The sequence below is a fragment of the Sander lucioperca genome, chromosome 6 (genome assembly GCF_008315115.2).
Source record: "Sander lucioperca isolate FBNREF2018 chromosome 6, SLUC_FBN_1.2, whole genome shotgun sequence".
NCBI classification, from domain to species: Eukaryota; Metazoa; Chordata; class Actinopteri; order Perciformes; family Percidae; genus Sander; species Sander lucioperca.
The window spans coordinates 21487490-21513339 of NC_050178.1; the positions used below are offsets into that span (position 1 = coordinate 21487490).

The 25850-nt window shown below is 40.1% G+C and overlaps 1 protein-coding gene and 1 long non-coding RNA gene across 2 annotated transcripts; both read left to right on the forward strand.

The window, feature by feature from the left end:
* Positions 1–591: 591 nt before the first annotated feature.
* On the forward strand, positions 592–21958 carry LOC116052945 (NLR family CARD domain-containing protein 3-like). Its single transcript, XM_036002076.1, has 10 exons — positions 592–725; positions 1551–1648; positions 2251–4027; positions 6151–6318; positions 7729–7902; positions 14808–14981; positions 15294–15467; positions 21193–21239; positions 21363–21442; positions 21506–21958. Exons 1-10 carry the CDS (start codon positions 598–600, stop codon positions 21956–21958), a joined length of 3273 nt encoding a protein of 1090 aa, XP_035857969.1. The 5' UTR covers positions 592–597.
* LOC118495257 lies at positions 12216–12644 on the forward strand. Its single transcript, XR_004897596.1, has 2 exons — positions 12216–12401; positions 12609–12644. It is a non-coding gene; the product is annotated as an uncharacterized LOC118495257 (long non-coding RNA).
* Positions 21959–25850: the final 3892 nt, after the last annotated feature.

Consider the following 25850-nt stretch of genomic DNA (forward strand, 5'->3'; position numbering starts at 1 on the left):
CGTGTGTGTGTGTGTGTGTGTGTGTCTGTGTGTCTGTGTGTTTGTGACTGTGTGTGTGACCGTGTGTGTCTCTGTGACTGTGTGTTTGTGTGTCTGTGGGTGTGTGTGACTGTGTGTATATTTGTGTGTCTCTGTGTGTGTGTGTGTGTGTGTATGTGTGTTTGTGTGTCTGTGGGTGTGTGTGACTGTGTGTATGTTTGTGTGTCTCTGTGTGTGTGTGTATGTGTGTTTGTGTGTCTGTGGGTGTGTGTGACTGTGTGTGTGTGACTGTGTGTGACTGTGTGTGTGTCTGAAGGCTGAGGAAGGGTGAGTGTTAATCCAACATTTATTATGTTACTGTTAGCTTTCAGCACTGACTTCATGTAGGGCCTGATGGAATCTGTCTTATAGCTTTTTAAATTCTCAATTTCATGATTCCCTCCATGACAACTGACTGAGTGCTGGCTGGTTTTATCCTACTGTATACTCTGTGTGTGTGTTACTTACTGATCGTTGCTTCCTGTTTTTGACTCCTGAACAAATTTGATTTCTTTTAAATGTTGTGAGCTCACAGTCAGTGTTCCTGTTTTACCTCTCAGACTGACTTCAGATCAGAAGATGAGTGGTTTGGAGGAAGAGGAGGACGGAGCAAAGTCTGTAGTATCTGGCTGTCTGTCTATGAGGAGTGACTTTTCCAAAGAGGAACCTCCATTCTTCAGTAATGAACCTGGACCCTCAGACACAAAGTAAGACCACTGATACTAACTCATTTTAGGACTTATGCCACGTTTTTGTTGTTACACATTCACACATTTGTTCCATCTTCCTCTTTGTATCTGTGACAACTGTCAGTGACCCAGAAAAACTCTTTAATCTAATCTAAGGGGACTAATACAAACTTTAAATTCTCCTAATTATTGACAGTAGCAGCAGTTTGTGTGTTTGGGTGGAGGAGGATGCACAGAACAGAAAGGTGAGATTGATTGTCATAATGGAGTCTTGTCTCCATTAGAGGACAGAAAGATGACATTAGTCCTGGAGTCTTTACAATAGCCTCTTTCCGACCAAATAGTTACGTCTGTAACGTAAGTTCTGTCTATGAAGAGTGACCGGTCCAAATATTATCCTCCAGACTTCAGTAATGAACCTGGACCCTCAGACACAAAGTAAGACAACTGATACTAACTCATTTTAGGATTTATGCCACGTTTTTGATGTTACACATTCACACAGTTGTTCCATCTTCCTCTTTGTATCTGTGACAGCTGTCACTGACCCAGAAAAACTCTCTAATCTAATCTAAGAGGACTAATACAAACTTTAAATATGAATAAAAACATGTTATACAAGATGGAGACAAAATGTTCTTTATATTCATGATGCAGAACTATTAGTTCAGATGCTGATTGTAACTCAGATGGATCTTTTCTGGATTTTAAACCCAAATGTTGAAGTTACTGTAAAGATTTCTTAACTTTAAAATCTGAAAATGTCCGTCAAATGTGGTATTTATTTTCTCAAAATAAAAAGACTGCCTCTATCATTTTAGTGATGAAGAAATGTTTTCACAGAAAGAGGAAGAGGATTAATGTTTCTGAGGAGGAGCAGCTGTCCAAATCCAGAACCAGAGCTGGACTGCAGACAGCCAATCAGAGCAGCTCTGAACAAAGTAAGTCTGTCCATCTGTCTGCTGATGTCTTCATGTCTGAACACACCGCTGGTTGTTGTAATACTGAGACATGTGTTGAGTCAGACAGCACAGACTAGGGCTGCACAACATATCGTTTTTTTATCGTTTATTAGCGTTAACTAATGCAATATTCACATCAAGAAAGACACTCAGATTTCTTTGTGTTAATTACAAGGATAATTTAAGTAACTTCAAAATTAAACTGTCATTATTTTTTGTCTTTTATATTCATTTCAATTTGTTTAATAAAAGAAAGTGGGAAATCATTTCCTTTCATTTGTTTTTAACTCAACAAGCGTTGTTGTGTTGTATTTTGGCAAAATACTGAAAGCAGCAGAACTGAGAACACTTCTTGTTTGTGTGATTATGTATCGTATATATCAATATTCAACAAAGTTATAGCATAACACGTATTTTCCTTATATATCATGCTGCACTAGCGAAGACATTTAACATAAATATTGTTACAGTTTACGTCCATCTGAAATTTAACTGGATTGTTTTCATATTGGTAATAAAAATAATCATCAGATTGTCAACTTTTCTCTTTCTTCTGTCTCTCACCTTTGTCCTTTTTTCAGTGAATGTTGGTCGTCAGAAACATAAGATCAGGCTGAAGGAGACATATGACCGTGTGACTGAAGGAGCTGAAACAGGAAGTAGAACCCTCCTCAACAGGATCTACACTGTCCTCTACATCATAGAGGGACAGAGTAAACAGGTTAATACACAACATGAGGTGAGGCAGCTTGAGACAGCTTCCAAGAAGAAGACCCTCCATGGCTCTCCAATCAAGTGCTGCGACATCTTTAAAGCCTTACCTGGCCAAAAGAAACACATCAGAGTGGTTCTGACGAGCGGCGTTGCTGGTGTTGGAAAAACCTTCTCAGTGCAGAAGTTCTGTCTGGACTGGGCCGAGGGTTTGGAAAACCAAGATATCAGTCTGGTGATTCCTCTTTCCTTCAGGGAGCTGAACTTGATCAAAGATGAGCAGTACAGTCTTCTGGAGCTGCTCCGTGTTTTCCATCCAACATTACAGGAGGTCCCGGCAGAGCAGCTCGCTGGCTCTAAACTTCTCTTCATCTTTGACGGCCTGGATGAAAGCAGACTTTCACTGGATTTCAACAACAATGAGGCTGTTTCTGATGTCACACAGAAGTCATCAGCCAACGTGCTGTTGACAAACCTCATCCAGGGGAAGCTGCTTCCCTCGGCTCTCGTCTGGATAACTTCCCGACCTGCAGCAGCCAATCACATCCCTCCTGCATGTGTTGACAGGGTAACAGAAGTACAAGGCTTTGCTGAAGCCCAGAAGGAGGAATACTTCAGGAAGAGAGTCAGTGATGAAGAGCTCTCCAGCAGAATCATCTCCCACATCAAGACATCCAGGAGCCTCCACATCATGTGTCTGATCCCAGTCTTCTGCTGGATCACTGCTACAGTTTTGGAAAACATGTTGACTACAGACCAGAGAGGAGAGCTGCCCAAGACCCTGACTGACATGTACTCACACTTCCTGCTGGTTCAGACCAAGAGGAAGAAGCTCAAGTATGCTGAGGGACATGAGACGAGTCCACGGGAGCTGACGGAGGCTGACAGCAAAGTTCTTCTGAAGCTGGGGAGGCTGGCGTTTGAACAGCTGGAGAAAGGAAACATCATGTTCTACCAAGAAGACCTGGAGTGCTGTGGTCTGGATGTTACAGAGGCCTCGCTGTACTCAGGAGTTTGTTCAGAGATCTTCAAAAGAGAGAGTGTGATCTTCCAGAAAAAAGTCTACTGCTTCGTTCATCTGAGCGTTCAGGAATTTCTGGCTGCAGTCTACCTGTTCCACTGTTACACCAACAGGAACAAACAGGTACTGAAGAACTTCCTGGGAGAAGACTATGTTAGTTCATCCCTGGATGTCTTCCTTGAGAGAGCCATGGAGAAATCCCTTGAAAGTAAAAATGGCCACCTGGACCTGTTTGTCCGCTTCCTTCATGGCCTCTCTCTGGAGTCCAACCAGAGACTCTTAGGAGGCCTGCTGGGTCAGACAGATAACAGTCCAGAAATCATCCAGAGTGCCATCAACAACCTGAAGGAGATGAACAGTAATGATATCTCTCCTGACAGAAGCATCAACATCTTCCACTGTCTGACGGAGATGAACGACCACTCAGTCCATCAGGAGATCCAAGAGTTCCTGAAGTCAGAGAACAGATCAGAGAAGGAACTCTCTGAGATCCACTGTTCAGCTCTGGCCTACATGCTGCAGATGTCAGAGGAGGTTCTGGATGAGTTGGACCTGGAGAAGTACAAGACATCAACGGAGGGACGACGGAGACTGATTCCAGCTGTGAGGAACTGCAGAAAGGCTCGGTAAGTCCAGATGTGATTATCATTTTAAATCAGTGTGAAGCTGAGACCATCAGTTTTATAGTAAACATACAGACTTTACACACATGAACAATATAACACACACTATAAAAGATAAACCTGCTTATTGTAAATAATTCTACATGTTACACTGCAAATGTCTTTGTTGTCTCAAACGCTGTGAGAATGAGACGATGATGATCTTTGTGTTTGTAGCTAAAGTCTCTTTTGTCATCATTTTATCACAGCAGACCGCCTTTTTACAGTGTATACTGTGTCAGCAGTGTGTTTCTATAATGTGTCTATTTTATATACAAACAGACATTTATTATTTGTGATCTGCTGAACTAACATCACATGAAATTTAATCTTTTTCATAATAACTTTCAATTAGTTATGTTTTATCATATTTTTATTAGCAGATTCTGAACTATTTAATTTTAAGGAAGTTTCTGTTAATTTTCACATTTTATACAATATCTATCAGGGCTGGTTTAAATAATATATTTTTCTGATTTCATTTGAATGATCCAATATCGATAGATAAAATCCAGAATGGGTTTCTGTCTGTATAATATATGAAACTAAAAGACCTAAGGAATCCATTGGTATCAACTATGTCATGCTAGCTGTCGGAAAGTTTCGATAATGCTCCAAAGTTACATTACAAAAAAGGAAGTTTTTTCTCATCACCGAGGTTTCTTCCTAAAAGGAGTTTTTCCTCGCCACTGTCACACTAAATGCTTGCACTTGAGGGAATTACTGAAATTGTTGGGTCCTTGTATGTTATATGAGTGTGGTCTAAACCTACTCTATCTGTAAAGTGTCCTGAGAAAACTCTTGTTATGATTTGATACTATAAATAAAATTGAATTGAATAAAAAGTACATTAAACGTTTTTTTCAACCTTGCCCCCATTTGCCTATGCATTTGTGTCTAATAGACTGATGTGACCAAAAATCTTTGAATTTGGTCCAGTATTGAGGGAGATCACAATGACGAGCCGGTGTGAACCAAGCTTTGTTGCAACATTTGTAGCAATGTAACCTAATGGGGCAATTGTGAAGCCTTGCTTTTTGTCCAATAAATGTAATTTCTTTTGCTACAGACTCAGATCGTTGCTAACAGTGTCTGACAGCATTATAGATCTCAGGACATGACACTTTATCTGAAGACAGCGGTGTGGAGAGTGAAACACAGATGAGAAAAAGGTGTTCAGGTAGTCTGTTGTTATGGAGTAGGATACAGAAATCATAGGCTCCTGTTATCTAAAAGATTTTCAATGCAGTGGCTCAATATTTAAATGATTTTGACAACGTGGAATCACTTTCATTGGACAAAAAGTAAGGTTCAAAATTGCCTCATTAGGTTACATTGTACATCGCCGGCCCGTCATTACGATCTCGCTCAATACTGGACCAAGATTGAAAAAAACGGTAGTAAACCTTTAATGTAACTGCTTTGGAGTGAATTCTTGATGTAAACATTAAGACTTTAATAATAGAGACAGAGGCAAGTCCTATCGGAGGGGAAAACATCTCTCTGCTCTGTTGACTTGTACTGTGTGAAGGTTTCCTCCTCTTTGTTCCATCTGCTAGAAAACAACAGAAACATGTCTAAAAGCTGCTCTGTGGTGATATTCACTACCAAAAGGCTAAATAACCCAGAAGTTAAGTTTCCATAAGCTGCTGACCTGAAAAATGTAGCTTTTATGAAGAAAAAAGTGGATACAGACGTGATGAATCAGCAGAGACAATGGGAAGACTTTAGGATCCCACAGCTTCATCACACAGATTCGTTCTGCCAGTGAAGGAGAGCTCAGCAGGTTCACCTCAGTGGTGGTATTTTATCTTCCTCAAGCTCAGAGAAGAAGTGAGTTGTAGTTATACTATGAATACAAGTCTGCAGACTTAATTTTTTAATAAAAAAAAAATCCAGAATGGATCTCTGTCTGTATGGCATGGCCATTTTGAAAGGGATCCCATGACCTCTCACCTCAACATATCTGAATCTAACATCAGACCCTTGTGAATGTGCTTTTTGATCAAATGTGATGTCTGTTTTTTAAGGATAAAAGTTTCAGATTTGATTATTTTTTAAATGTTGTTTATTATCTGTCATCATAGGCTTATTAACTGTGCACTCTCTGAGACTGACTGTGAAGTTGTGGCCTCAGCTCTGAAGTCCAACCCCTCCCATCTGAGAGAGCTGGACCTGAACGACCTGAAGGATTCAGCAGTGGAGTGTCTGTGTGCTGGACTGCAGAGTCCAAACTGTAGACTGGAGACTCTTAGGTCAGTTCATGTATTGTGCTCACATACAGTTTATAACTCACTAGGGCTGTTGGAACAAATTCCGAAAGTCAAATATAATTTCAATAGTAAAAAAATCAGTTCTATTTTAATGCTGAAATTACTATTCAAATGTGATTCTTTATAAATATTGTGGCTAATGTTTTATAACAATTTTTGCCTTGGCCTACCCGCATGCTTTTTTTGTCACATCTGATGAACAATCAGTTATGTTTTTGACTGGGTGAAACAATCCCCTGTTTAGAACCTGAGGTATGAGTGGTGACGATGCATCCATCGTAGCGGTTTCCTCGCTGTGGTGGTGACAGGTCTGGCTGAGTGGAATGAGAATGGGGGGTTTTAGCTTCATTGGGGTCATCAGATGGTAACCCTTTTTCACTGGTGTTTCAATGATAGGCCCATGACACCTCCAGATGGCTCATCGGCCGAAATTGGCATCCCAGGTGTGCCCCACCCTCTGTTTACAACCCTTACGTTCCGCAGGTGTTATTAGGTGTCCAGCTGGAGCCACCCCTTTTTTCCCATAGCCATCGACTTGCTTCTTCTGCTGCACGTGAGAGGGCTTTGATGGTTTGGCGTAAGGTTTGGCCTCGCACTCCCAATTCCTTAAAGGAACACGCGACTTATTGAGACTTTGGCTTATTCACCGTAACCCCCAGAGTAACTCAAGTCAATACATACAATTCACATGTCCGTGCGTGTTGTAACGTTGTCTGACGGCTCCACCGGTAGCTTAGCCTAGCACAGAACCTGCAGGTAACTTGTTCCAACTAACCTACTGCTCCGAATAAGTGACAAAATAACGCCAACATGCTCCTATTTACATGTTGTGATTTGTATAGTTACAGCATGTACAAAGAAGAACATAACATGAGACACAGCCATATTCTAACCGTAAACAAACCGGGAATTATATTCTCAGAAGGCGAAGCTCAGGTACTTCTGCTACTTGGGCGGAGTGATGTGCTTTGCAGCAAGCCTGTCTGAGAATATAGTTCCCGGTTTGTTTACGGTTAGAAGATGGCTGTGTCTCATGTTACGTTGTTTTTTGTACACGCTGTGACTCTACAAATCACAACATGTAAATAGGAACATGTTGGCGTTATTTTGTCACTTATTTGGAGCAGTAGGATTGTTTGGAATGCCACTGACAGGTGACTAAAGGAAACGTCCAGTGTCAAAATAACAGATTTCTCTGGGTTTGTAATTTGATGGAAACATTTGGGATAGTGTCAGAACACAACTCAACTCACTAAAAATATATAACATAGGTATATTTTTTGTTAGACATTTTAATGCAGAAATGTTACATATTGTACCTTTGAAATATTCTGATATCTTTCAACAGGAGTTAAATATAAATAACTTTTTTGCTTACTGTTGTCTCTCCAGACTGAGTGGCTGTAATCTGTCAGAGAGAAGCTGTGAAGTTCTGTCCTCAGTTCTCAGCTCCCAGCCCTCTAGTCTGAGAGAGCTGGACCTGAGTAACAACAACCTGCAGGATTCAGGAGGGAAGCTGATCTCTGATGGACTAAATAGTCCACACTGCACACTGGAGACTCTCAGGTCAGATCAAGAACAATAATCTTTGAAAAATACTTTGTAAACATTCAAAATATTTCCAATGTACTGTATTTTATTCTGATTTAGAATCACTTCATAAAGAATGATTCAGATTCCTTTTACTGTCATTGTAAAAGAATACAACGAAATTCCATTGAAACAAGTGAGGACGGCGCTCAAGCAATAAATTAGTTTAAAAAATGAAACATGACATGAACTGTGGCTGAGATCCGGAAATAATAAATTTTTTGATATCATGCGACTTTGGTTAATGGACATTTGTTTATTCCTGATTATACAACAAGTAGATCCGACCAGACAATCTGTTTGGATCATATCAGCTGTTTGGATCACATCAGCTGTTCGCGGACGTATAGTAGCTAAATCTATCCATGAAAAATATATTTATTTAAGTAGATATAGTTATAACCAGATTAAGTTAGCCAAGCAGTTTTGTGTTAATATGTGCAGTGGTTATGTTTGGAAAATTCCATGATCTCTACCGTTACAAAGCTAACGTTACCTTAAGATGACTGGCTGACTAACATTTAACAGGGAGGGACTATATGAATACAGTTTGATTATATCTTTTATTTAGTTGGTAACCGTCGTTGTGGTTTGATTTAACATCATATTATCACTTCAGCCAACGCCTCGGTTCTAGATGCATCACTGTTGTGCCAATAATGACGTTAAATCAAACCCTTTTGTGTAATATTACTTCTTAAAGATCACTGTACCATGGATGGCAGACTTTGTGGCTGTAGTGTTGCTGTAACCTCCACTCATTAGCGTTTTTATAACTTTAAAGCATTCATTAAATATTCAAAATATACAGCCATGCGACACACCAATTGAAAGCTTAGCCTCTCTTGATTCAATTAAGCCCACACACAAAGCATTAGATGATTTATAGCAGTTACACAACTGTTACAAAGTAACAGAAAATAAAACAATTCAGCCGTAAACTGCGCAGCTGGTGTCTGGAGTCTAGAATGCATGCATACCTGTTTTCCTTGTCCTTTCAGCCAAAAAGGGATATTTTGCCCAAAACTAGTTTTTCATAAATCCCCAAGAGTCCAAGGAAATGTAATATCCAAGCAGTTATATCCCAAACGATCTGTTCGCCTCACAATGTTGAAGTTTCTGGCCGAATCACAACGGCAATAAAAAACATGTATCACCGCTCGCGTCTCTCCCCAGTTTCCTACATGCTCGATGTGGGCGTCACTGTATTCTCTAGGGTCTAAGGTTTCCATAGATACCTGGTATGAGCCAATCAGTTCAGGTTTGCCTGTGATATCCCCAGTGGAAGCCGAGGATGCCTCTGACACCATGTCAGCACCACGTGCAGACGATCAACATTTGCTTGGACCAGTTAGATTTAAATGCTACAAGACATGTCTACCTTTTTAGTGAATGAGCAGACAATAATGACAAACAATAATGTTTTATTATGTACTTAATTGGCTTTTTTCTTTACACAAATAAGAAAAACGGACAGACATTTCTGTAGAAAATAATTCATATAAAATCAATTTTTGATCTTGGCTTCTGGATATTTTCTATAGTAATCTGAGACATGTTGCTATGGCCTGGGTGTATCTGTATCTTACCAGATGTGTTTACAGTAGTGTATTTTAATCATTTTACAGATGTATGACTTGGACGGAAATAAAAAACCTCCATTCTAGCCTCTATAACTTTGTGTCAGTAAGGCCTAGAATCACCCTGACACTTGTAACAAAAAATTGAGAGTGTTTTCTTTCCAATGATGTTAGGCACACCCCAGAGTGTCAAAGTATATGGCAGCTGTACCACTTTTAATTTGGGTATGACGTTAAGACCAAAAAGCATGAAATTTCAAGCATTTCTTCAGTCATGATTAATGATCATGTTTCATGTTTTAGAGTAGAGCAGCAGATATTTAAACATGCTGAGAAGGGATTTCATATACTGTATCGGCAAAAGTCCAGACTCAACATAAAAACACAATCGTTATTTGTCTTCTTATGATATTTCTCTAAACGTTAAGCTTCATTAAATTTAAACCGCCCTTCTCATGTCAGGATTTAAAATTAAAAAATACGGAAATCTTTGAATGTTTTCAAATCATTTTGTTCTTATTTATAGTATGTTGTAAAGCACAAAGTATGAACTATGGCTGAGATTGAGAACCTCATTTTTTAAAAATCATATGTGAATATGGATATCTGATGTCTTTTTACTCAGTCACAATTAGTTATCATGTTTCCGTGTTTAGAATAATATAGCAAGAATTTTAACATGTGTTTAAAGGGATTTTATATTCTCTATCACCAAAAGTCCAGACTTAACATTTAAACACAAATGTTATCTGCCTTCTTCATTACCATGCCTCCAACAAAGCTCTGTTAGTGTGATTTATTCATCATTAAACGCATAATATGTAACTTTCTGCTGCTAGGGGTCTCTCAGTCAAAACATGGATGGTAAGCTTTTGATGACGTTGGGAAATTGCGTGGAATTATAGGAGTTGTAGTTTTTATTGTTAAGCACCATGAACGATTAGAATGTGTCTGTTCACGGACGAGTTTACCCATTCAAGGTTATTCACGTTACGTTTAGTAATGTTTATTCATGTCATTCTTATAACATAGCTGCAGTTTCCCCAACATAATATTTTTCTTGATTTGATTTGTATTGTTAGCTGACCAGTTAGCTAGTGAGGCAGCAAGCTAACATTAGCCAGCAGCCAAAACCACACTAGCACAATATATTTCACATGTCAATTTCACCTTTTGGATGTTTTCAACACCAGGGCAGACGGGGTTAGTTGTAACGTGTGGGTGGGGATTGCCGGGGGAATCTCCAGGACCGTCCGATGGCCGTTGTGCAGCAGCAGAAGATCCGAGCCAATTTCTTCCTCCAGTCGGCTGCTTCCCGCCGCAAACAAACACACGGTGGCTGTCATCATGGAGATGCTGGGACGCCGTGTTTGTCCCGTGCGCCGCTCAGCGAGCATTCAAGCGTGTTTGACGCATTCCGCAAGAGGAAGACGTCAAACATGCGTGACTGCTCGCCGAGCTGTGTGTGTGTCTGTCTTTGTGTGTGTGTGTGTGTGTGTGTGTGTGTGTGTGTGTGTGTATGTCTGTGTATGTCTGTGTGTGTATCTGTGTATGTGTGTGTGTGTGTGTGTGTGTGTGTGTGTGTGTGTATGTCTGTGTGTGTGTGTGTGTGTGTGTGTCTGTCTGTCTGTCTGTGTGTGTGTGTGTGTGTGTGTGTGTGTGTGTGTGTGTGTGTGTGTGTGTGTGTGTGTGTGTGTCTGTGTTTGTGTGTATGTGTGTGTGTCTGTCTGTCTGTGTGTGTGAGTGTGTGTGTGTGTGTGTGTGTGTGTGTGTGTGTGTGTGTGTGTGTGTGTGTGTCTGTCTGTGTGTTTGTGTGTGTGTGTGTGTGTGTTGGAGGATTATGTTCAGACTGGAACGGCTCCTGTGAATTAAAGCTGGCTTGCCGGCTGCCGTTTTTTTTTATTTATTTTTTTTTACCCACAATCCCTTTTTGTTGGGGGCGGGAATAACAAGACATGGAGATAAACTTCCTTCAGATCTTCTGTTGTCGTTCCACATGACTAACACTTCACTTTCTTTGTTGGATTCTCCAGATCGGGGGGGGGGGGGGGAATTATTTCCCCAAGGGGCCACATGAGAAACAGGGACTGTTGTGGAGGGCCGCGGACCAATAGGATGAACTCAGTTCTGCTCAATATCAATTTTATGTCAGGTGGCACGTTCTCAAACGTCTCTTTTAGCATTGTAGCGCAGCAGAGTCCACCAAACACTCTTTAAAGGTGCTGTAAGCCATGTTGGGTGACGTCACTTCTTGTTGACGTTCGAAATATTGTCAAATAAAATGAGGCTAGCTTGCCCCTCCCTCCTCCTCATCCTGTTCCTTCCCCCTCCCTTCAGCACACTTCTTGTCTGTTATTGGCTGGAACTCTTTGTTATGTTTGGTGGTGCAGGTTGGCGCAGTTTGTTTTTGTTGCCGTTTGTGGAGCCTGGCCTGTCTACAGGGACCACGTTTTTTTACAGTGTGTTCAGGGGACAGGCAGCTCACAGATAGTGAGATGCTTTTTTACAGTGTGTTCAGGAGACAGGCAGCTAGCAGATAGTGAGGAGATGTTTTTTTACAGTGTGTTCAGGGGACAGGCAGCTACCAGATAGTGAGGAGATGTTTTTTACAGTGTGTTCAGGGGACAGGCAGCTTACAGATAGTGAGGAGATGTTTTTTACAGTGTGTTCAGGGGACAGGCAGCTAACAGATAGTGAGGAGATTTTTTTTTTTACAGTGTGTTCAGGGGACAGACAGCTAGCAGATAGTGAGGAGATGTTTTTTACAGTGTGTTCATGGGACAGGCAGCTAGCAGATAGTGAGGAGATGTTTTTTACAGTGTGTTCAGGGGACAGGCAGCTTGCAGATAGTGAGGAGATGTTTTTTTGTTTTTTTACAGTGTGTTCAGGGGACAGGTAGCTAGCAGATATTGAAATGTTTGTTACAGTGTGTTCAGGGGACAGGCAGCTCGTGGATAGTGAGGAGATGTTTTTTTACAGTGTGTGTTCAGGGGACAGGCAGTTAGCGGATAGTAAGGAGATGTTATTTTACAGTGTGTTCAGGGGACAGGCAGCTAGTGGATAGTGAGGAGATGATTTTTTTTCAGTGTATTCAGGGGACAGGCATCTAGCAGATAGTGAGGAGATGTTTGCTGTATGTTACAAAAAATGTTGTAGCCTAAAAAACGCATGACATCGCTTAGAGCACCTTTAATAAACTCCCCTTCAGAAAATGGCTTACAGTTTTTGGTGATTTTATGGGATATCACAAAGCTGTTCTTGACTGCTGCATCTTTGGATGCCTTGTTGCCGTGCCCGTTCTGCATCAGTCAAGTTGTATTTCTCTACGTGTTTAGCATTGTAGTGGCGATTCAAATTATAATCCTTTAACACAGCGATCTGTTCTCTGCAAACTAAGCACACGGCTTTACTTTTGACTTCAGTAAATAAATACTTAGAAGTCCATGTTTGGTTAAAAACTCGGCACTCTGCATCGACCTTTCTATCTTTCCCATGAGCTGACATGTTTGAGGGATTATAGCTCATTCACGTCCATCCTAACGTGTCTCGTGTGCTCAGTTCGGAGTTAACCCACCTTTTGTCGGGTTAATTTACCTAACTGTAAAGACTGTTTTCCGACGCTTCATTAAACTGCTGTTAGCGTCGTTAGCACCCGGCACTGGAGTTAAGTGCTGGCCGGGTACAGATTGCTGTAATGGTAGTGGCTCGCTGCTAGCTGACTGGGGGCTAACGGTAACTATATGTCCCAGGGCTGTTGTCAGCTGTCATCCCGACTGAAGTTTATCTGCGCCGAGTGAGGCAGACCGACCGGGGTGTGCTAGCTTACTAAATTAGCATTAGATTAGTCATTTTTCTAAACAGCTAACGTTAACGTTACTAGTGAACTCATTCGTGGGTTAGCCCAGTGCTGCTTTTATCCGTGGTCAAAACAATCATGCTACTAATAACCTAATGAATGATGTTGTGACCCTATAATGTTACCCACCAAGCATTAGCATTGACGTTAGCTACTTGTCAACCAGCACATTGTAGTAACGTTAAGCTGGATCGATATTAAAAGAAACGCTTGAAATTTCATGCTTTTTGGTCTTAACGTCATACCCAAATTAAAAGTGGTACAGCTCCCATATAATAGATACTCTGGGGTGTGCCTGACATCATTGGAAAGAAAACACTCAATTTTTTGTTACAAGTGTCAGGGTGATTCTAGGCCTTACTGACACAGTTACAGAGGCTAGAATGGAGGGTTTTTTTTTATTTCCGTCCAAGTCATACATCTGTAAAATGATTAAAATACACTACTGTAAACACACCTGGTAAGATACAGATACACCCAGGCCATAGCAACATGTCTCAGTTTACTATAGAAAAAATCCAGAAGCTAAAAGACTCAAAAATTGATTTTATATGAATTTTTTTCTACAGAAATGTCTGTCCTTTTTTTGTATTTGTGCAAAGAAAAAAGCCAATTAAGTATATACTAAAACACTTCTCAAATACACAAACACACCCACATCTATCACACACATACTTGAAATAACTATATACATAAATATATAGAAATAAGTAATTACAAAATGCACAGGGTGTGATATGCTTATGGGAGGCCCTGCTTTTGCTTTGACACAGCTCCTGCCAACACAGGGTTAAAATTTCAGGGTCAAATTGGGTATCAATCGAATTGTCTGCTCATTCACTAAAGAGGTAGACGGGTCTTGTAGCATTTAAATCTAACTGGTCCGAGCAAATGTTGATCGTCTGCACGTGGTGCTGACATGGTGTCAGAGGCATCCTCCGCTTCCATTGGGGATATCACAGGCAAACCTGAACGGATTGGCTCATACCAGGTATCTATGGAAACCTTAGACCCTAGAGAATACAGTGATGCCCACATCGAGCATGTAGGAACCTGGGGAGAGACGCGAGCGGCGATACATGTTTTTTTCCGTTGTGATTCGGCCAGAAACTTCAACATTGTGAGGCGAACAGATCGTTTGGGATATAACTGCTTGGATATTACATTTCCTTGGACTCTTGGGGATTTATGAAAAACAAGTTTTGGGCAAAATATCCCTTTTTGGCTGAAAGGACAAGGAAAACAGGTATGCATGCACTCAGGTTTGTAATTTGATGGAAACATTTGGGATAGTGTAACACAACTCATAAAAATATATAACATAGGTATGTTTGTTTTTAGACATTTTAATGCAGTAATGTTACATATTGTACCTTTAAATATTCTGATATCTTTCAACAGGAGTTAAATATAAATATATTGTTTCCTTCCTGTTGTCTCTTCAGACTGAGTGTTTGTAATCTGTCAGAGAGAAGCTGTGAAGCTCTGTCCTCAGTTCTCAGCTCCCAGTCCTCTAGTCTGAGAGAGCTGCACCTGAGTAACAACAACCTGCAAGATTCAGGAGGGAAGCTGATCTCTGTTGGACTGAAGAGTCCACACTGTACACTGGAGACTCTCAGGTCAGGATTCATTAACTGATTCAACTGATGACAATTTAAACTCTAATTAACTTTAGTTGATAAAACAGCTGATGTGTAGCTTTTTGTCTGCTGATACAATAAACTTGGGCAGTAGGTATTAGACTTAGAGTTACTTTACATGAGGGTGTTTCATCATTTGCTTTTGTTATTGAATAATTAAATACCACAAATAATTTTAAAGTTCTATTATAAATCTGGACCAAAATGTACCTGGACAACAAACAAAGAAAACAAACACATGGCTACATGTGTTGACAGAGGGTTCCTGTGTGTTGTTCTGTGTGTTTGCAGTCTGTCAGGCTGTCTGATCTCAGAGGAAGGCTGTTCTTCTCTGGTCTCAGCTCTGAGCTCCAACCCCTCCCATCTGAGAGAGCTGAACCTGAGCTACAATCATCCAGGAGACTCAGGAGTGAAGCTACTGTCAGAGGGACTGAAGGATCCTCTCTGGAGACTGAAAACTCTCAGGTACAAACACTGATGAACAAAAAAGGAGATATTTGTGTAGGACGTTTCAAAGGAGAACATCTCCAGGAACTAAAATGATAACTCCCTTTTGTTAATAATTGATGTAGTTTGGACAGATATCTGTATATTAAAGGCACTGTCCATATCCTTTTTTTCCCCTCTTTCCCGGGATCGAAATCAGTGTAAACTTGACAGGAAGGTCCAGGACAATTTTACCCTAGCTTAGCACAAAGCAATGTGCTTTCTACGCTGTGAGAAGAGTGTGTGGATGAAGCATTAATCTACTCTTTCAGCAGACTAGTTAGCTTGGTTTTTAAAATGTCAGTTGCCGGTACTGCATGGCTCATGTGATCGGTCAGAGACGTACTCTGACACTGGACCAATTATTTCTCTAAGTTCCTCTTGTGCTGGGAGAGTACCGATTCTAAGTTAAAAAAAAATCCCACAAAACGCTCTTTCCTAGTCCCTGTGGTGCAAGCACAATATACAGTTGTGTTCAAAATAATAGCAGTCCAACATCACTAACCTCATAAATGAAATTTTTTGGTAGAACTGATATTTTCACATGGCAAATAATTTACTAGTAAGTGTTGTGTGTAGAGTCATAGAAAACCAACAGACCCTACATACATGACATGCATGCTGCTCATTCTGTGTAATTGAATCTGTAATTGATAGGGGCATGTTCAAAATAATAGCAGTGTTGTGTTCAATTAGTGAGGTGAATGATTCAGGTGTCAGTTATGGCCCATATTTAAGGAAGGAAGGAAGCAAATGTTATGCATGCTGGTTATAGTGCATTTCACACTGAAATACTCAGCAAAATGGGTCGTTCCAGACATTGCTCTGAGGAACAGCGGACTTTGATTAAAAAGTTGATTGGAGAGGGGAAAACATGTAAAGAAGTGCAGAAAATGATGGACTGCTCAGCCAAAAAATTTCAAATGCCTTGAAATGGCATCCAAAGCATGAACGACGTGGGAAAAAACAGTCAACTACCATTCGAATGGATCGAAGAATAGCCAAAATGGCAAAGGCTCAACCAATGATCAGCTCCAGGAAAATCAAAGAAGAATTAAAGTTACCTGTGAGTACTGTTACGATCAGAAGAAGGCTATGTGAAGCAAAGCTATCAGTTAGAAGCCCCCCAAATTCCCATTGCTGAAAAAAAGACATGTACTGAATAGGTTGAAATTTGCCAAAGGACACATTGACTGCCCAAAGGAGAAATGGTGCAGAAATTGTTTTTTTTGGGTCTAGGGGCTGACAGTTTGTCCGACGACCCCCATGCACTGAATTCAAGCCACAGTACACTGTGAAGACAGTAAAGCATGGTGGTGCAAAAATCATGTTATGGGGATATTTCTCATACTGTGGTGTTGGGCCTATTCATCGCATACCAGGGATCATGGATCAGTTTCAATACATCAAAATACTTGAAGAGGTCATGTTGCCTTATGTTGAAAACAATAACAGAATTGGAAGTGAATGGAGTTACCAGCACTAACAGTTCAGCTATTGCAAATTAATTCAATAACTTCTTTATTCAGTCAGTGGAGGAGCTTGCTGAGAATTTTGAACCAGCAACCCTATCAAAGACCACAAAGTCTGAGCCATTAAAGCTTTTACAAATTAAGCAGGTCAGTCAGGAACAAGTACATAAAATCATTAATAAACTAAACAAGTCTAAGGCAAAGGACGTGTTTGGGTTGGACACTGCCTTTATCAGAACTCACTGCTCTGCCCTGGTTAAACCTGTAACCCACCTTGTAAACCTTTCCATCAGAGTGGGCAAATTCCCACAAAGTTGGAAACAAGCCATCATTACTCCAATTTTCAAGGCTGGCGCAAAGGACCAAGCAGGCAACTATAGGCCAATCTCAATATTGCCTGCTCTTTCCAAAATTTTAGAAAAGATTATCACAGAACAGCTAGTAGAGCATCTTGAAAGCTACAAACGTATCAACTCCAAACAGTTTGGATTTAGACCAGGGTACTCTACAGAATTTAAATTTTTAGGTATTATTCTGGATTCCCAACTTAAATTCAGTAAACACATTATCAAACTCTGTAAGACTGTCCGGACAAACCTGAACTGTTTCAGAATGATAAGGCAGCACATACCAGTCAAGGCAGCTTTACTGTTTTTTTATGCCATGATACTCTCTCACTTATCCTACTCTTTTACTGTATGGGGCCAAGACTCCCAGACAACAGTCAAACCCATCATATCATTATACAAACAGGGACTGAAAATAATGGATCAGAAACCAACAATGTGGCTTGAAAAACAAGCTTTTAAATTTTGACAGCTTTATTAAATTCTCTTTTATTAAACTGATTTTTAAATGCGCAAATAATCTAGCTCCAGCTGTACTCTGTTCTTTTGTGACAAAAACAAATATAAGGAGATTGGCCACTAGGGAAGCAGTGGGTGGCAACTGCATAGCAAAGGGGCGCAAAACCACTTTCGGCCAGTCATGTTTTTCAGTGATAAGGACCCATTTCTGGAATGATTTACAAACTGAAATAAAAACACAAACCAAACGGAAAACATTTAATAGAAAGGTGAAATACTGGCTGAAAGAAAACCAAACATGTAACCACTGAGTTAGTTGTGTTGTTGAAATGTATTGTCTGTGCTAGATGCCTGGCTGTTTGCGCATGGCTGCCAAGGTTCACTCTGCGGGGCGGTGTGGGTATGGGAGATAAACATGTAGTGGCCCAGGCCCCTCACTATCGGGGTGGGTATAGGGTATATAGGGTGAGCAGGCGCGAGCAGCTGGATGCTTGGGGTTTGTGTTGTTATGTGGTGTGCTGCCTTGTGTAATGTGGTCATGACTCTGTGAAATGTTGATGTAATATATCAGTATATAATGTATCTGCTGCATGACTGTGTAACTCACACTATGTAGTTCTTTTAAAATTGTATTTGGATATCTTTTTAAAAAGGCCTGACCAGGGACTGGGGTTGCAAATTAGCCTATTGGCTAGAAACCTTTTATGCAACACATTTACACATATTATTATGGCCTTGACTGTGATAACTGTGTATGTAATAATGTGTGCTGCATTGTCCCTGAAAAATAGATTTTAAAAAAAAATGAAATAAATAAGAGAAAATGCCTTTGAAATGGGTCTTTCAACAAGACAATGACCCAAAACACACCAGTATGCGAGCAAAGTCTTGGTTCCAGATGAACAAGATTGATGTTATGGAATGGCAAGCCCAATCCCCAGACCTCATTCCCATAGAAAACTTCTGGGGTGACATCAGAAATGCTGTTTCTGAGGCAAAACCCAGTAATGCAGAGGAATTGTGGAATGTAGTGCAATCGTCCTGGGCTGGAATACCTGTTCACAGGTGCCAGAAGTTGGTCGACTCCATGCAACACAGATGTGAAGCAGTTCTCAGAAATAATGGTTATGCAACTAAATATTAGTGCAGTGATTCAAAGTAAAGCTAACCCTTGAAACATTTTTCAGTTTATACAGTAAATGTTTGAGTTTGTAAAGAAAAATGCAAATACTGCTATTTTTTGGAACAGCCTAATATTCCTTTTTCTTCATTATTTTTGGTCATGTTTTGATTTGGAATTGAATGTGCAGTTTTCCCAATGCATTGACATTATGGAATTTAAAGCTATTCTAAGGATTTTGAGCATTATTCACTTTTTTAAACACACTACTATTATTCTGAACACAACTGTATGTGTGTGTGAGAGTGATGTAATGTTGATGTTTCTCTACAGAGAAAGGTCCACTGTTGCACCGAATGCTTGCTCTTGGGGGAATTGTTGGGTCTCTGTAAATGATAGTGTGGCAGTGGCACCGGCAGCCGTAATCCTGTACACACTGTCCTATCCATCCACTATTGATCAGAATATTCATTGTTATGACCCGATCTGTAGATCAGAGGAGGGCCGTCAGGGCCAGCAAGGCCTTCTCTGCTGGGCAAGAGATTGTCAGAATCTGAAAATTATAGTTTTATAATTAAAGGCCTATGAATTAATTTCTAATATATATATATATATATATATATATATATATATATATATATCAATTTCATATGTATTTTATATATTGTATAAGTTTGTTTACATTTGTAGATGTTATATTAATGAAAGAAAGGTGGATGTACTTTTTGTTCACATGATGAGCAGCTTTTGGTAAGTTTAATGGCTTTTTCAGCATTTTTAGTGAAATGATTTTATTGCTATTACTGCTTGCTTTACGTGTTAATGATTTGAGCAGTGTCAGTGGCTGCTGTGCCTTTGTGTGTGCGTGGTGACGTGTGTGTTAAGCCCCCGCTGCTTGGCTGGAATTTGTGGGGAGGTCTGTTGATTGCTGATTGTGTTATTAGTGTTTTTGATTGCTTTGTGGTCACTGTATGAGTAAATATGACCGGTTGTTGTGGGTTTGTTTTAACTTCTTGGGAAATTCCATTCATTTTGACTTCATGTGATTAGGGCTGCACGATATGAGGAAAATATCTAATAGCGATTATTTTGACTGATATTGAGATATGATGCACAATATTGGAGGGAATGATCATTGAAAGTTATTAACATTGAAATAAATTACAATGATTATAGTGTGTTTATTGTGAGGATCTGTACCAAACAAAGATGTTTTCTGTAGTCTATAGGATACGATTTGTAGTCCAGGACGTCTCTGCAGCTCCACAATACTTTTACAATACATTCAGAATGAAACATATTTTGCCTTTAACAAATATTGCGCCCCCCCCCCTGCAATTTGGATATTGCACTAGTCCATTTTGCGATTTCCATACAATTGTGATTAATTGTGCAACCCTATATGTGATGCAGCATCCTGCCATACTGTGTGAAAGTGATGCTTCAGTCAGTGTGTGTTCATGTCTCTGCAGTAGTGTATTAGGTGTCTCTAGGTGTTGAGCCTTGTGTTAAATCATGTTATTCCACACGGTAATGTCCTAGTGTCATGGTGAGGTTATTCAAAGGTGATTTAATTGCTGTAGGATGGTACTGAAGGCCCCGGTGTAAAATACACGACCCCCCCACTGCCGTAGATAAACTGCTGGTTGCTATGGATGCTGCTATCGCTGAACCCACGGATCTAGCATGTTGTTTGTATCATATGTGTTTACATGGACATGAATATTCCAGTTATGAGGATTGTCCTGTTTTTGATCATATTCAGGATATGATGTTTAGGCTACATGGCACACAGAGAAATCAGGTTATTCACATCTCCGTACATGCTCACCAACAGCTCCCTCTCTGTCTCTCTCTCTCTTTATATTTTTATTTAACCTTTATTTATACAGGTAATCTCATTGAGACACAGGGTCTCATTCTCAAGAGAGACCTGTTAATGACAATACACATCAATTACAGACAGACAGACAGACAGACATATTACAACATGTACTATACAATACTTAAACTACAGTAACAAGTAGACTTAAAACACTCTCTCTCTCTCTGTCTCTCTCTCTCTCTCGGTCTCTCTCTCTGTCTCTCTATCTTTCTCTCTCTCTTTCTCTCTCCACCTCTCTCTCTCTCTCCCTCTCTCCCCCTCTCTCTCTTTCTCTCTCTCTCTCTCTCTCTCTCTCTCTCTCTCTCTCTCTCTCTCTCTCTCTCTCTCTCTCTCTCTCTCTCTCTCTCTCTCTCTCTCTCTCTGTCTATCTCTCTCTCGCTTTCTGAGTGATGTAATGCCCCCCCCCCCCTCCTCCTTTCAGGGTGGAGCCTGCTGGAGTCAGATGGTTGACACCAGGTCTGAGGAAGTGTAAGTCTGTTTTTAATTTCATTCATCAAACTGTGACATCACTCATTCAACCCTCTGATGTCATCATCTACGTGCTGATTGGTTAATAACTGAAGCTGTTTTGTGTCTCCTTCTCTCCGTCAGATTCCTGTGAACTCACACTGGACACAAACACAGTGAACAGAGAACTCAAACTGTCTGACAACAACAGGAAGGTGACACGTGTGGAGGAGGAGGAGGAGGAGGAGGAGGAAGAGGAAGAGGAGGACAAGGATGAGGAGGAGGAGGAGGAGGAGGATCAGCCGTATCCTGATCATCCAGAGAGGTTTGACTACTATCATCAGCTGCTGTGTAGAGATGGTCTGACTGGTCGCTGTTACTGGGAGGTTGAGACGAGAGGAAATGTTTCTATATCAGTGAGTTACAGAGGAATCAGCAGGAGAGGAGACAGTGATGACTGTTGGTTTGGACATAATGATCAGTCTTGGAGTCTGATCTGCTATGATGGTGATGATGATGGTGGTTACTATGTCTGTCACAATAACAGAGAAACACCCATCTCCTCCTCCTCTGTCTCTGGTAGAGTAGCAGTGTATGTGGACTGTCCTGCTGGCTCTCTGTCCTTCTACTCAGTCTCCTCTGACTCACTGATCCACCTCCACACCTTCAACACCACATTCACTCAGCCTCTCTATCCTGGGTTTGGGTTCTGTTCTCCTGGTGCCTCAGTGTCTCTGTGATGTGTGGAGGACGGAGAGTCTCCTCCTGTTTCTCACTGCTGATCAGTTGAGTCTGTACAGGATCACACTTACAGAAATATTTCAGTTTATGAACTAATGAATGAACTTTGTATAAAATAATTCAGAATGATTGAACAGATTCCTGGTGAACATTGTTAATTTCTTTAAAGATGGAAGCTGTGATCATCAAATTGTAGAAATGCCATTGACTTGTGTCATGTTTAGTTTTGACTTCTGTCTCTTTTCACAATAAAAGCATCAAGTTACTGTGATGTGTTTGTTGTCTTTCTGTTTAACTTTTAAATTCAGTGAACTCCAGCATGGGGGGGGGGGGAATCATCGAGTACTCTACTTGTTTGCTGTTCAGGATCTTTTTCTGATTATTTTAGTGTTACGTTTAATAACATCCAAACCATAGACTGTATATATGAATATAATAGTAATATTTACAGTCTATGATCCAAACACTTCCTTAATGAGATGATGCGGATGTTTAAAGTTTGATCAGCACAACTACAGGGAGGGGCCATTTGCATTATGGGAAATGTAGTTTGGCAAAATTTGAATATGTTGATTCATTAAAAAAATCTACAACTTCTTATATAAAAATTTAGTTCAGATGTCTTTAGATAGTGAAGACATGTGTTTTACATGTTTTTCATCTTTTGAGGTTCTGGTAGAGGCAGTGCCATAAGAGGAACAAGTACACACAATCAGCGGATTGAAAGACTCTGGGGTGACATGTGGCGTGGAGTAATCAATGTTTACCATGACCTCTTCACTTTTCTTGAGAGAGAGGGTACAGTGGACCATGATAACGAAATGCATCTTTGGGCACTGCACTATGTATATTTACCAAGGATCAACAGGGACTTGAATGCCTTTATGAACCAGTGGAACCACCATGGTCTAAGGACAGAGAGGCACCAGTCCCCCTTGTCATCTTTGTTAGGGGTTGCCTAGCACAGCAGGGACAGCCAACCACAGCAATCAGGGATCTGTTTGTATTTGAGCCCTCGGAAGTTGCTGGTGAGACAGACAGCACTGCAGGACCAATGGGTGGTGGCAATGCTGCTCCAACAAGAGAGGCTGAAGCTGCAGGGACTGGGGATGCAGCTGCTGCAGGACAGCCCCCGGATATCCACCGGTCTGAACGAGTGCAAGTGCCTCAGACACGCTTTACTCTGGACACTGTGATGACTCAACAAGTTGAAGAGCAGTTTGACCCTCATGGAGGCTGCAGAGTGAACCTCAGGATTGAAATCTTCAGAGATGTCCTAACTTACCTGGAGTCCCTAAATATACACTGAGGGTCATTTTTGCTTGCAACTGACTGTTTGTACCAGTGAAGTGACTGAACAAGCAAATTGTTATTTATTTATTTTCATTTTTTCTCTTTCTTAAATTTAGTTTGGTGTATTTTTGTTTGTTTTCTGCAACCAGTCTTAGTGATTTTTGTCCCCCTTTTTATTGCCTAATCTATTTGCAACCCTAGGTAATTTTTTATTGCCTTTTCCAGTTCCTGTTTATAAATGTATGTTTCAATGTTTGTTAAATGTTTTTGAATAAATATTTTCATATTTTGAGGACATTTTTTTATTTCCATTTATTTTTAGTGTCTACTTAGGAAATTCAAATGCTAAAACAAAATACTACACATTAAGTCAGCATTGAGATGTGTGTTATTCACATATTTACACCTGTTCTAGTAATTTGACCTCTCTGTTAGCCTTTGGACTGACTCATATATCACACAGGAGTCAAGATGGATGGGGCATTTCAAAGTACTTTATTCTGCAACGGGACACAACCATTCAGTTCAGGGAGATAAATAGATGGCTTGCTTCCACACCATCATGGAAATCATACTTTGCTCTAGGTTAGTTTGTTGGATTCAAAAACTTCAAATTGCAGGCTTTAGTTTGTGCTCATGTTAAATTGAGCTCAATAAAATAACATTTACATTTAAATAAAATAGATTAAAATGACTGTGTACCTTTATAATAATGCCACAACAGCCATGTCTAACAGTTAAACAAAAACTAGAACGGATTCTTTAGAATAGAATAAATCAGATGATCCCATGCTTTACATGACCGTAGTTTATTAGAGGGAATAATTTATATATTGTCCTCTGCTGCCACCCTCAGGAATGATAGAGTAACAGCAGGCAAACTGGTTTAGCTCAGTCAACAATAACTAATTAATGCTTTATAAATTATATAACTATACTCTAGTTCACATAGTAAAACATATAATGATATGTAGAAATAATAAATAAAAACTAAAATAACACCCAATGCGAATACTATTTTCTTTAGGCTACTCAAACAAGCTGCAAAGGAGATCCATGCTTGATTAGTGTGGCCTGACCTCCTTAACTTACTGGGTGATTACAGTTCATATGTATTGGCTGTGAAACCCAAAGGGAGGAGTTGATTATCAAAACAGCACCAGGTGTATAATAAGCATCTTGTGGTGACGGGGAATTTGTAAGTATTTTATTCTGCAATGGGACACAACCATTCAGTTCAGGGAGATAAATAGATGGCTTGCTTCCACCACATCATGAAAATCATACTTTGCTGTAGGTTACTTTGTTGGATTTAAAAACTTCAAATTGCAGGCTTTAGTTTGTGCTCATGTTGAAATCTTACAATAAAATAATATTTAAATTGAAATAAAATAGATTAAAATGACTGTGTACCTTTTACATTAATGCCACAACAACAATGTCTAACAGTTAAACAAAAACTAGAACGGATTCTTGACCACAGAGGAATACTTTTTATCAGGTTGTAAATCATTGTATTGAACTCAATTGTTCCTTTTGTTTTTCTGTAAGGACATAATTATCAATATATCAGCTTGTTTTTCTTCTCCCCTGTAGATGACCTGCAGGTTTGGCACCTGTTGTCCAGTTCAATGATTTGCAATAAGCGTTTAATCTCTTGCTTTTTCTATGCTCTTCTCCAGTGGTACCCAATCTCCAGTCTCCTCGCAAGCTGTCACAAACCTTCCCAAATCTTTCCACATTTAATTTCTTTTTCTTCTTTTTTTTTCTTGTGGCAGTTAAATTCGGTACATCATCAGGATGTAAGACAGACCTAGATGCTCCTGTATCACACAAAAAAGAAACTTCATGTCCCATGATAGTCAGAGTAACTTCTGGTCTGATGTCTTGTTGTAATATTAACTCCATATTTTCAAATGTAAAAAGTTCCTCTTCAGTCTCTTCTGCTCGTGTCTCTCTCACTTCTCCTCTCTGTCTGTGTCTAGTCATGCAGAGAAGTCACGTGTGTCAGTCTGCTCACTATCTGCTGTTTTTTTTGTCTCTGCAGTTTCTGGCCCAATGCCCAGGTTTCCCACACACAAAACAAACACTCTGGCCTGATCTACTCGATCCGCCCCTTCCTTTCCCTCAGCCTCTACCCCTAAACTTCCCTCTGCCCCTCCCCGCATTTTCAGACATAGTGTAAAGCCTGCCATTTTCTAAAACAAAAAGCTGATTTTTCTTATTATTCTTTTTCTTGAAATAGTTTTGGGTGTGTCTAGCATGCTTGCGGATGGGGGCTATTCCTGGAGTGCGATTATCAACCATGTGTTTCTCCACAAAGTTGCTTATCTGGGGTAGAGCACCTTTTAAGAAGGCGTTCTTCAATTGTTGTTCATAAGGACAATTTGGGTCTGGGACCCCTGGAGCGGTCACGTTGCTATGGGCATCAAAGTTCTCCTTTAATCTTTCGAAATAAACATCAATGTCTTCATTATCTTTTTGTAGACAGCGGTTAATATCTATCCAGTCTGCTCTGGCCTGATTGTCTACTAAGTTTAAAGCTTAAACTTTAAACTTAACTTAAAGTTTAAAGTTTTGTTTTTCTTTGTAAGTTTT

Coding starts and splice junctions, on each gene's coding strand:
- LOC116052945 (XM_036002076.1), top strand. CDS start 598: ATGAGTGGTTTGGAGGAAGAGGAGGACGGAGCAAAGTCTGTAGTATCT. Junction 14,982..15,293: donor TGTACACTGGAGACTCTCAG/GTCAGGATTCAT, acceptor GTGTGTTTGCAG/TCTGTCAGGCTGTCTGATCT. Junction 21,443..21,505: donor ACAACAGGAAGGTGACACGT/GTGGAGGAGGAG, acceptor GAGGAGGAGGAG/GAGGAGGAGGATCAGCCGTA.